The 13,000-nt window shown below is 46.9% G+C and overlaps 1 protein-coding gene across 8 annotated transcripts in view; it reads left to right on the top strand.

Annotated features, from left to right (window-relative positions):
• The window catches only part of LOC146641961 (nck-associated protein 5-like), a 188,676-nt gene that overhangs the window by 74,935 nt on the left and 100,741 nt on the right, over positions 1–13,000 (top strand). For 2 of the 8 annotated variants that reach the window (XM_085397953.1, XM_085397955.1), the window contains exons 1-2: positions 207–789; positions 8,173–8,799. The exons of 4 other annotated variants lie outside the window; for them this stretch is intronic. In XM_085397953.1, coding sequence (XP_085254079.1) covers positions 8,789–8,799 — 11 coding nt within the window. In that variant the 5' untranslated portion in view covers positions 207–789; positions 8,173–8,788. Of the gene's footprint in view, positions 1–206; positions 790–8,172; positions 8,800–13,000 lie in introns of those variants that run through there. 2 more of the 8 variants (XM_085397952.1, XM_085397954.1) reach the window with 2 other exon arrangements.

Consider the following 13,000-nt stretch of genomic DNA (forward strand, 5'->3'; position numbering starts at 1 on the left):
AACATTACAAGCCGGCTGCTGCTTGCCTGTTCATGTCCCCTTGTTTGAGGTAAAGATTTGCACCCCCCCCCCCCCCCCCCCCCCAGCCTACAACGCTGTTGTCACCCCCCACCTCCTAAAAAAAAACAACTCCTCCTTCTCCGTGCAAACCCCCACCCCAGCCTCCCGGCCCTCTCTTTCCCCCCTGAGGAAAGATCCACCTTCAGAGAGGCAGCAGAGCAGCCGTCTCCCTGAACACATGTTAAACGTCCTGTAAGCCCGAGGAAGAGGAGGAGGGAGGCAGTCACAGAGAGAGAGGGAGAGGGAGGCTCGGAGACAGACAGCATGAGAGAGAAAGAGATAGAAGCGGAGACAGACTGAGGAGAAAAATATTCGGAGGAAAGATAAAGCCGGGAGGTGGGGTGGTGGGCGGCAGATCGGAGGCACAAAACACTCGGTGTGTTTGTGCGTGTGTGTAAAGAGGAGCCTCGGAGCGCTGAGGGAAGCGTGCATGTAGCAGGAAGGGAGAAGGGAAAGCGGTGTATCGGGAGAAGTCGGTGCACGCCGGCAGAGTGAGGGAGGCAGCAGAGTAGGGGAAAAAGGAGGGGGTGGGGGGTGGGAAGCAAGGACTTTGAGAGCGAGGAAGAGGGAAAGGCAGTCCGGGGCAGAGCCGGCAGCGCTCTGTTTGTGGATGTAAACTTTGTCATCTGCGGGATCAGTCGGACAGCAGCTGCGGAGCAGGAGGAAAGCGTGCCAGTGGATTACCATGCGTGTCCTCTGAATGCACCAGGATGCTGCGTCTCCACGAGGGTAAGGAGCGAGCCGGCGTCAGCCGCTCATGACATGGCAAAAAAAGAAAGAAAGAAACCTTGTTTTCTTGTAAGATTTGATTGTGACTGAAGTACGCTTGGCTTGTTTGGGGATTTAAGATGTGCATCACATGCATGCCGGCAGGTTCACTGTTACCTCGTTTAGGCTTCTTTACTTTGTCCCGAGCTGCAATATTTCCAAGTAATGCCCCAGAGGGGGACATGTTTCATATAGAAGGACTGCACACATGTGCGATTTGCACTGATTTGCGAGGGGAATCGCATGTTCTGTTGCTAGTGGCAACAGCATGGGGTCAGGGGTGCTGCATAGAAAAAACAACCCACTTTGTTTCTGACTGATAACACCAGGAAACAGACAAAGTGGAGGTTAAAGAAGCCCGGCTTTGCAGGGATTTGTATGTGCAGGAATGCATAGGCTTCAATTCTTTCCTTATACACTCACTCTCTCTGTCTCGCTTGCTCAGGCAGATTAAGATTTCCTATCCAGCCCACTAATCCCACACTGAAATGAGCTGAACTGGTTGAGGTGGTGGACAATAATATGGAATATTATGTATATATAGTCTTTCCCAGTGATGTAGCGTTAAGACCTGCAGTGTCAAAGTCACGGCAGGTCAGTAGGGGGGGGGGGGGGGGTCTTCCCTTATAGGCAGCCTAATTTGCAGCAGACAGATAGATGCTCAGTGCTTGGTGCCTGCAGCCATCGCAGGGATGCCGGGGCGGCTTTATGTTTTTGGGCTGACTTTGTTATCTCTATAAACAGAACTGCTGGGGAATAGAGAAATGAGAGCATGGGAGAGCATGGGAGGTATCATCACTCTCTTGCTGGTGTTGTCAAAGCGCCAGAGAGAAATGCCATTCTGTCTTTTTTTGAGTTAAAGAGAGCTTTTTTTTTGCCCTGGGAACTGGTGCTTCCCATCACAAGAGCAAAAAATAGCATCTGGCATGGAGTGGATGCTTTACAGCTGGGAATGCCAATGAATGTAGGCAATCCATGTGAAGGGTAACAAACAGCAGATTAAAAGGTACTTAAAGCACATTACGGTTGCAGCAGTACCCCAGTATATGAGGCACTTAGGTATATACTGAGGTATTCAGCAGCGAGCGGCCAAACAAAGCCCTAAAAACTCAGCTTCATACTTGACACTGATCCCCCCGACACACACACACACACACACACACACACACACACACACACACACACACACACACACACACACACACACACACACACACACACACACACACCATGTTATCTGCTATTTGTTTATGATTTCTTTTGCACCAGCACGTTCCTGACGCCCAGTTTCCACCGCAAAAAAGGTAGCACCAGTATTGCAGACGTCAGAAGCACCTACGCGAACCAACCTTGATTTATTTACCCCTAAATCCTGCTGCTGGCTGGTTCTCAGAAGGCCACCAAGAAGAAGTTATTGGAAGGGATGGAAACGGAGACAAATTGAGGGTGGACATGTGTCAGCTGTTTGGTCTGGTTTCAGTTTAGAGCGTTTATCGGGGAGCACAGGAGCAGTCATTGATATCAACCCCACCGACCACGGGGGAGGCAGATGTGTTGCCACAGTGGGCAGTTTGAGCCTGTTGCCCTCTCTGAAACCTACCTGGGGATTACTGGATAAGAGGATTGCCAAGTGGAGGGATTTGATTTTATAGAATTAAAACTGTAATTCTCTCCATCCCAGCCATGCCACAGTGCAACCATTATTATCATCCGCCCCCCGTTTGCCCCCGGTGCCACACTCTTTTATGACACACTTACTTCATTACTGCATCGTGTGTCCTACATTTAGCCAGCTTTGATTTAACGGTCAAAAGGAGTTCATCACGTGCTGGTGGAAGTTTTGCCATAAGTTCGTTGGTTGGAGTAAACAGTGAGTGCTGCAGTGGTTTGGATGCTGGATGCTGAGCCTAAACGACCCACATAAGCCTTCCTGGAACGTGACAACCATCCCCACTGAAGGGGAAAACAGTCAACCCTACAATATGCTGGACAAGCGTGTTAGAGTTTGCTATATTTGAGGATTATTTGCATAGTTAGCTGCGAAAAAAATCTATGGTTTCTTTGCCCTGTTTGTAGTGCAGCAGTAGTCCCACCACACTGCAGATTTTGGGCTGTTTTCCAGTTTTTGCTAGCAGATTGAAAAGGACTGATGCACCTTTACAGCTTCACATGTGGGCAGAATTTATTTGATTTCTGTAAACAGATCAACAGAGTGTACCACAGATGCCAAAAACAGACAACTTTTAACCAGGAAACTGAGTCTTGAGTCCTGTGTGGGCCCATTTTTCAGTTTGGGGTGTTTTCAGAGGCTATTATAGGTTATTCATAGAAGAAAATGATGGTTTGGGTTAAAATAAAGTATTTGTTGCTTATCTGAACTTGATGCATCTACTACAACAGCCTTCAGCTGCAGGTCAAATATCTGGATTCCTCAAAATCTTCAAGAACCTCAAAGAAGTCCAGCAGCTTTCATACCAAGCACTTTTGACCACTTTGACCTGGCACTTCTTCGCAGCACCACCAGAGGTTGTTTGCATCTTGAACACATTTTCAGGTCACGTTGACAGCTTATGAAACAGCCTACGGGATTGCTGTTGGAGGACAGTCTTGACAGATGACATAACCTGAGTGTTTACTTGTCAAACAAAGGCTGGGAAAAGACGACTGTATTTTCTTTCCACCAGTCTGCCTCACTCTCACTCCTGTGCATCCGATTTTCCCAACTTTTCCTCCTCCCCTTTGGTCTCCTCCCCGTATGTGGCGCTCTGTATTCGGTGACCCGCAGCTACCACTCTGGGCTCAGGTCAAACAGAATTACTGAGGAATGTCCCTCTGTTCAATGGCTGGCCCAGTGGGCCTCAGCATGGGAGCACTTCCCCTTCATTGACAGCCAGAGGACTTTCATTTTGAAGGAGGGAGGGGGTTGAGGGCTCCTTCCAGACAAACTTTCCCATATAATTCCCAGAGTCTTTGCAGCGCTGATCGGCACCGTGGAGCCGTAAGCCAGTTTAATGATGTATACGTGTGAGGCACATTTCAGGATCTCGCCCGCTTGAGTCTTGTTGAGACACTCTGCTTCTGTGACTGCAGGCCATCCAGCTCAATTAAGGCTGCTTTGAATGCATTCCTCCCCCCCTATCCCCCTCAAACTGCACATAGGATCCCTAAAAACAGTATGCAGAGCTCCGTCAGGCTAATACAAACCTGTTTTTGCCAATACATCATCTGAAAAAAAAAAAAGAAGCTTGGTAAAGAATCCTGACATTTTGCGACGCAGCTATTTTTTTGGATGCATGCAGCCACAACACATTTAATTCCAACTGAAGTCTCATGCTTTGGATGTTAACAAGTTGGAAATGCAGAACAATTGGATTATCAGATGTCTTTTTTTCTTTTTCTATCCTCCTCTGTCTCCCCGTTGGCTCAAGTTAGAGCAATGTCACTCGGGAAAAATATAAAGTTTAATGGTCTGACACAATTTATAACCAATAAAAGGCTTTTATTTGCTAGCTATCAATGGTCTATTGCATGAGCTGACTGTTTTGCCTGGAGACAAAGCATTGCCCAGACACCCTCGCTGACTGTTAAGTGATGTCATTAGAGCTGGAGCATTTTTGTGGTTTCTAAACAGATGAACTTGCTCCATTTGAGTTCAAAAAGGTGTGAAAACTTCTGGGTTGGGTTTTTTTTTTTGCATTTAAACTGCCTGTTTTCCAGTCAAAACTGGCTTAAAATATTGCCTCTGTACAGAAAGCTTCTTGGCTTGCAAATTTTTTCCTTTGTAAGGGCTTTTATTGATAAGTCTTAGTGTTGGAAGGGGGGGGGGGAGCAAATCCCCAAATTGGATTTGTTTTTTAGGTCATAGCACTGCATGCCAACAGTTTACAAGATAATATGGTGTTGTCCTTGTTTACTTTACACAGGCTGACACACTTTCACAGTGCGTGCACGCACCTCACAAGTTTTCTCGCTCAAAGCGGTCTAAGCCTGATTTGCCAGCGCTCCCACTTGTTTCATATTTCTCTCCTCGTCACGGTGACGCTTTCAACGGAGTGAGCCGTTTATGAGGTTGGAAAAGGGGGTCAGTGTCGTATTTGAGGTTGCACGGGGGCGGGGAATGTCAACAAACTTCAGCTCCCCTCTATCTTGGCTGTAAATCGTCGGATAATAGTGAGAGAAACATGCGGGACCGTGTCCAGAGGCTGAAGGTGTTGGCGCAGCTGGAAAGGAAATGGAGAGAGGCTGCTGGAGAAGCTCACCTTTTGAAGCTGTAAAACTCTTTTCCAAACACTTCTCTTGTTGTATTTTAGCCGTTTGGTGACAGTCTTTACTTAGAGTGAATTACGGCAGCGTGCAGATGCTTTTAACTGCTTGGTTACCAACATGCCAGAGGGCAAGAACAGGAGCGCTATGGCAATTTTGTGAACACGTAAAAGAGAATTACTGGGACCAGACATACTTAAAGATGGAAGCTACAGTGCAAAGTGACTCTAAGTAAAGCGATGCAACTAAACGCATGAAAAACTGCCTGCATCACACATGGAGAATAGTTATATTAATGCCATGGCTTTTGCAACAGATAAGATAAGATAAGATAAGATAACCTTTATTAGTCCCACACGTGGGAAATTTGTTTTGTCACAGCAGGAAGTGGACAGTGCAAAAGTTATGAGGCAAAAATTAGAATACAATAAGAATAAATACAGTACACAACTGTACAGAATAGAATAAAATAAAATACTATATACAGTAGAATAAAATAAAATAAATATACAATAAGATAAAAATAGAATACAAATACAAATACTATATACAACTGAGTAAAAATACAACGATGACAGAAAGGATTATTGCACTTAGTATTATTGCATATGTATGGATGTGTGTGCTTGATCAGTTAAAGTCTTTATTATGGAGTCTGACAGCAGTGGGGAGGAAAGACCTGCGAAATCTCTCCGTCCCACACCGTGGGTGCCGCAGTCTCCCACTGAAGGAGCTGCTCAGTGCTGTCACAGTCTGCTGCATGGGGTGGGAGATGTTGTCCATCAGGGATGACAGCTTAGCCGCCGTTCTCCTGTCACTCACCACCTCCACTGGGTCCAGAGGGCATCCTAGAACAGAGCTGGCCCTTCGGATCACCCTGTTCAGTCTCTTCCTGTCCCCAGCAGAGATGCTGCCGCCCCAGCAGACCACGCCATAAAAGATAGCAGAAGCCACAACAGAGTCATAGAATTTCTTCAGGAGTGGGCCCTCCACTCCAAACGACCTGAGTCTCCGCAGCAGGTACAGCCTGCTCTGCCCTTTCCTGTAGAGGGCGTCTGAGTTATGAACTGCCCAGGAACACTGAGGACACATATGTGTGCCCGCAGAGGTGGATTGCAGTAGAGATGGCTGACCCTTGGCTCAAATGCGTCTTGTTTGCAGCACCTTTGTCTTTATTGTATATGCAGTGGCCGTTTGTCCGCTTCTGTAAAGGGCTACTGTTGTGTTGACAGCTGTTGTAAAATACCCTGTAGCCTCTGCATGGTCTCCATGAGTCAGCAGAACCTTCTAGCATTGTAGTACAGTAGTACACATGAGTCTCTGTTCCCCAATTACCTCAATGCAGGCTAGCCGGGGTGTGAAATACAGAACAATGGATGAAATGTGTGACTTGGTTATATGTATGTGGATGCATTTATAGCACTGAACATGCAAAAAGTGCTACATTAGCATTTGCATCTTCTGGCAGTAATGCACTGTTCAGGGTTACTGGACTTTTAAAGCTGAGAAGCCTGTGTGGAAAGGCTCACTGGAGTGGTGTTATTAAAACCTTCTGATGGTAATTTGAACATGTTCGTGCGTCTTTCAGAAAAACATCCTTAATGATTATATTAATCTGAAGTCTTCTGAAAATGTTGCTTTGTGCCTAAATGTGCACCATGCTCACTTTTCAATTGAAGATGTAATACTACTGAGTTCTAGTGACCTTTACTTGTCACTTTCAACAAAGTACATCTCACAGTAGCCATGTGCAAAACTATGGCTACCTGCTACTGTGAGATCTACTTTCCATCCATCCATTTTCTTAACATCCAGTTCATAGGTCACAGGGGAGCCTACCTCAGCTGTCATGGAGTGAGAGGTGCGGTTCCCTGTTGTCACCCCGTTACGCTCCAACCACGTATGTATATGTTGCATGTAGTTTGGCCTAGATCATAATTGCTTTTTTAAGACTTTCTTACAATAATTTGAGAACAAACGAAGGGTTCACGGAGATATTTTTTGGCATCTAACGTGATCAAATAAGCAGATGTTTGAACAAGCTTCTGTATCTGCCAAAATAATGTCCTTTTCAGACTCCTTTCTATTACTATCTCATTCCAAACATGTCTCTATCATGTCTAAAGGAGCACTTTAGGCACCTTGCCATGAACGTGATAAGGGGAGTAAGTTAGTTCTATGAACCAGAAACTTCAATCAGCTTTTGAAAGCTGAAATGGCTCATTGGAGGAGGATTTTGAGACTTTTGACTTCAATAATTTGAGTGAAAACTGACTGGAAGTGAAAACTTTCCAGCAATGAAACAAGTTGTTCCTTTCTGTTAATATGATGGCATCTCATCCTATGACTTACTTAGACTTAGTTCCTCCTACGCCAGGCGGCGCATCGGGCAGCTAGTGATCTCCATCGATGTCGGTCAGCAGCAACTGCTTCAGCTTCGTCCCAGGCAATGTCGACAGTTCTCAGATCGTCCATGAATGTTCGACGCCATGTGGTCTTTGGTCGGCCTTGCTTTAGCTTGCCAGTGCGTGGACGCCATGTCATGGCAATCTTAGCTGGGCGATGAGGGGGTAGGCGTAAAATATGGCCCGCAAAGCGGAAGCGCCTTTCTGCAACAACATCGGCTAATGGGCGGGTGCCTGCTCTTCGTAGGACCTCCTCATTTGTTATTCGGTCCCGGTAGGAAATTCTCAGGATTCGCCGCAGGCCACGTTGTTGAAGCACGTTCAGGTGTTGAATAATTGCACTTGTTGAGCGCCAGGTTTCACTAGCATAAAGTGCAGTAGGGAAGACGATAGAGTTCAGTAGTCTGATCTTGACCCTTACATTCAGGGAGGTCGAGTTCCAAATAGGTTGGAGACGTCGCAGGACACCAACTGCCTTCCCTACTCTGGCGTCGACATCCCGATCAGAGACCCCATCATTCGAGATGATGCTGCCAAGATATGTAAAATTCTCCACCTCTTCAGCACGTTGTTGGTTTATCATGACAGGAATGCGGGCACGTGCATAGCCAACTCGGAGTACCTTGGTTTTTTTGACGCTGATTCTTAATCCAACTTTCGTCGCCTCCCTCTGCAGGGCCGCGGTCAACTTTTGGAGGTCTTCCTGAGTCGAGCCCAGCAGGGCGATGTCATCTGCGAAGTCCAAGTCAGTGAGATTACGCGCTTCGTGCCAGGGCACACCAATGCCAGCTTGGTCAACTGATCGTCACATGATGAAGTCAATTACCAACAGGAAGAGGAAAGGGGATAGCACGCATCCTTGTCGGACGCCAGTATTGATCTTGAAGAAATCTGTGCAGCTGTCATCCGTCCGGACGCAGCAACGGGAGTTGGAGTAGAGACAACGAAAGGCATCTAAAAACTGCTGAGGGACTCCATAGTGGCGTAGGATAGCCCATAGAGTCAGCCGGTGGACGCTGTCAAAAGCCTTCTCGAAGGCAATGAAATTACTAGAAATCTTCCTTTGGTATTCCAATGTTTGTTCAATGATCATGCGGAGGGTGAAGATTTCCTCGACGCATGACCGGCCCCCCGAAACCCAGCCTGCTTTTCTCGCAATCGTTCGTTCACTGCGTGTTGTAGCCGATTCAAAAGAGCGAGGCAAAACACTTTCCCGGGTACCGACAGCAACGTGATGCCCCGCCAGTTGTTACAGTCACCCAGATCACCTTTTCTCATCCTATGAACGTTTAATGAATACAAGGTATATGTTTGTAGTCTTAAAGATGTCTTAAAGTATTTAAAGAACAATTTACGTAATAGGACCTATGTCTGAATGACAGTGTCACTTTATCAGACCGATGAAGGCATCAGCAGTACACATACCTACATGTCTAAAAGGATGGAAAAACATTTGAGAGTCTTGTAAAAACTCTCTGTTGATGGAAAGACTATCACAGTAACCGATCAGGTTCAGCTTCATAGCAGATTGCTCAGCATCATCTCATTTTCCACCCAGGTCACCTGTAAATACCCAGACAAAGACATCAGCATGCCTCAAAAGGAACACTTATTAGAAGATCAAACAGCGCCTAAAATCCTCCCACACGTCGCCCTCTTAGTGTCACAAATATTTCTGTAGCTTTTCAACACAAACCCACCCATTTCATACCACTTCGGTCAGGTGAGGAAGTAAAATAGCCAACTTAGTCTCTTGATTGTCGTCACTCTTCACCACATCGCCAATTTTTCAATTCATTTCATCCTGCTTCTGTCTATGATAGCAGGCTTTTATTGCTGCCTTTAAGCGTGGCGTCTTGGCACACGCTGAGACATTCTTGGCCTTTAGACACAGTTGGGCTTCATCTCAAGCGTACAGAGCCTGTATAGATCTGCAGAGATGTTTTGTGTTCATCTCTGGAGAAGTATAATAATTTCTCAGGGACGAAAAAATAAAAAACTGGTTTTGTTTATCTTGTCCGAATCCATTTCACAAAAAACAGGAGAACTCCTATATCATGAGGTAATTGCAGTCTTTTGTGAAATGTGCCTCACTTAAACTCAATTATGTGTCAGAGGGTGCGACATAAGTTAGACAGCCATCACTGGGGAAAATTTTAAGCAAACACAAGATTACAACCTGTTGGAGTGTGAGTATGTGGCTGGGAATGCTTTTTGATAAGCTCTGTTTTCCTTCTCTTGCCCCATTTCCACATATCCCCTCAACTGTGTTTGCTAAGGTACAGCAACAGCACCTTTCCAGTTTGGAGTCATCTCTCATTTATGAATTGCACATGAAAGATTCAAAGTTGTCTGTAAATGTGTGTGTGTGCATGTCTTTGCATATCTTTGCAAGTGTGTTTGTACATGTGTGCTCAGCCATGTGCTTAAGATTGCCCCTCCGTGTGATCATGTCTAGCCCCATCCTCATTCTTCATGAGCCACGCTGGTGAGTAAACCCTCCCGACAGACAAGAAAGGCAGGCGGGCGGGTGCTGCAGCCATTTTTAAAGCACATCTGCTCATCCGCAATGTTTCGTTTCGTCTGGGCAGGAATGCATCTGTGGCTTGGAAACAATTGAGGTCAGGCCCTGCTCGCAGAATAAGAAAACATTTAGGTAGACAGACAGACAGCCAAGCAGGGGTAATCCACGCTTGGCAAATGCATTTCTCTCAGAGGATTCCTTATGTCTGATCTTTGTTACTTCATAAGTTTTGGAGAAGTTCTGGCCCACTAAACAGTGCATTTAAATCAGCGTCTTCACTCTGATTTTGAAGATTTTTGCAGAATTCTTTGAAGAGTTTCATGCCTCTTCAGGTGGCAGCTGTTGCCAGAGGCATTAAGCTATTCCACCCCATACATATTTGTGATACTGTATGTCTTAAACACCCTAAAAACACCATCAAATTTGGCACAAATGTAATCAGATCAAATCAAATCACTTTTATTGTCACATCACATGTGCAGGCACACTGGCACAGCACATGCGAGTGAAATTCTTGTGTGCGAGCCCCACAAGCAACAGAGATGTGCAAACACAACAACACAAACGAGCAAAATACAAGAATGGCCAACCTGAAACTAATAAATATATGTACAATATATAATAGTGTATGCATTTCTGGATGTGTATACTAAATATTTTCCTACGTGTGTGTGTGTGTGTGTGTGTGTGTGTGTGTGTGTGTATACACATTTTTACAAATTAAATAGTAAAAAAATAAATAAATAAAATAATAATAATAATAATAAAATATATAAAATATACAGAGTTGAATATGTGCAAAACAAGTGGCATTTATATACAGTGTGGAGTGCATAATGTTGAAGTTCCAGTAGTAAAGGTGAGGTGTCTATGACGTGTTCAGCAGTCTGATGGCCTGATGGAAAAAGCTGTCTCTCAGTCTGCTGGTTCGGGACCGGATGCTGCAGAACCTCCTTCCTGATGGAAGCAGTCTGAACAGTTTATGGCTGGGGTGACTGGAGTCCTTGATGATCCTCCCCGCTTTCCTCAGGCAGCGCTTCCTGTAGATGTCTTGGAGGGAGGGAAGCTCACCTCCAATTATCCGTTCAGAGCACCGCACTACTCGCTGGAGAGCTTTGCAGTTGTAGGCGGTGCTGTTGCCATACCAGGTGGTGATGCATCCAGTGAGGATGCTCTCAATGGCACAGCGATAGAAGGTCCTGAGGATGCGGGGGCTCATGCCGAATCTTTTCAGTCTCCTGAGAAAGAAGAGGCGCTGCTGCGCCTTCTTCACTGTTTTGTTTGTGTGTACTGACCACGTAAGATCCTCAGCCAGATGTGCACCAAGGAACCGGAAGCTGCTCACTCTCTCCACAGCAGCGCCGTTGATGGTGATGGGGGTGTGTACTTCTCTGCACCTCCGGAAGTCCACTATCAACTCCTTTGTCTTTGCGACGTTGAGGGTGAGATGGTTGTCTTGACACCAGTGGGTCAGGGCGCTGACCTCCTGCCTGTAAGCCGTCTCATCACCGTTGGTGATAAGACCCACCACTGTAGTGTCGTCCGCAAACTTCACAATGATGTTGGAGCTGTTAGTGGCTGTGCAGTCGTAGGTGTAGAGTGAGTACAGGAGAGGGCTCAGTACACACCCCTGTGGAGCACCAGTGTTCAGTGTGATGGGGGATGAGGTGATGCTGCCCAGTCTGACCACCTGGCGTCTGTCAGACAGGAAGCTAAGGATCCAGCTGCAGAGGGAGCTGCTCAGTCCTAGATCCTGCAGTTTCCTGTCCAGCTTCGAGGGAACGATGGTATTGAATGCTGAGCTGTAATCTACAAACAGCATCCTCACATACGTGTCTCTCTTCTCCAGGTGTGACAGGGCAGTGTGTAGTGTCAGGGCTATGGCATCATCAGTGGACCTGTTGTGGCGGTATGCAAACTGTAGAGGGTCCAGTGAGTCGGGTAGTGCAGAGCAGATGAAGTCCCTGACCAGCTTCTCGAAGCATTTGCTTACGATGGGGGTCAGGGCTACAGGTCGCCAGTCGTTCAATGAGGAGATGGTGGAGGATTTGGGTACAGGGACGATGGTGGCCATTTTGAAGCAGGCTGGGACTACAGACAGAGAGAGGGAAAGGTTGAAGATGTGCGTGAACACTCCAGCCAGCTGAGCCGCGCATGACCTGAGGACGCGGCCGGGAATCCCGTCCGGACCAGTAGCTTTGCGTGCGTTCACCTTCCTGAAGCACTTCCGCACATCCTCCTCAGACACAGTGTGCGCACTGACGTCATCCGCGGTGCGCACACTGTCCGGTCTCATGGTGTTCGCTGCGTCGAATCTAGGGTAGAATACGTTTAGATCCTCACACAGAGAGGCCGTGGTCTGCGGTGTGCTGGTTTTCCCTCTAAAGTCTGTGATCGTGTTTAGTCCCTGCCACATACTCCGAGGGTTGTCAAACTGTTGCTCCACCCTGTCCCTGTACTCACGTTTGGCTGCTTTGATCGTCTTCCGGAGTTGGTAATGTGCGTGTTTGTAGTCCGATGTGTTCGCGGAGGCAAAGGCGGTGTTCCGTGCCGCCAGTGCCGCGCGAACATCTCCGTTAATCCAGGGTTTTTGATTTGGGAAGGATTTGACTGTTCTGGATGGGACGACATCTTCCACGCATTTCCTGATAAATCCACAGACTGAGTCTGTGTATTCATCAATGTCTCTGGCGGCCACGTGAAACATTTCCCAGTCCGCGTGATCAAAACAGTCCCGCAGCGCAGACTCCGATTGGTCCGTCCAACAGTGCACCGCCCTCCGGGTTGGAGCTTCCTGTTTCAGCTTCTGCCTGTAGGCGGGCAGGAGCAGGATGGAGCAGTGATCTGATTGGCCGAATGGGGCGCGGGGGAGGGCTTTGTACGCATCCCGGAAAGAGGTGTAACAGTGGTCGAGTAGCCGGTTTCCACGTGTGTTGAAAAGGATGTGTTGATGGAGTTTTGGTGAGACTTTCTTCAGGTT

This window comes from Rhamphochromis longiceps, linkage group LG23, assembly GCF_057381845.1.
Source record: "Rhamphochromis longiceps isolate RC_006_pf linkage group LG23, R_longiceps_female_GT1.1, whole genome shotgun sequence".
Classification (NCBI taxonomy): Eukaryota; Metazoa; Chordata; class Actinopteri; order Cichliformes; family Cichlidae; genus Rhamphochromis; species Rhamphochromis longiceps.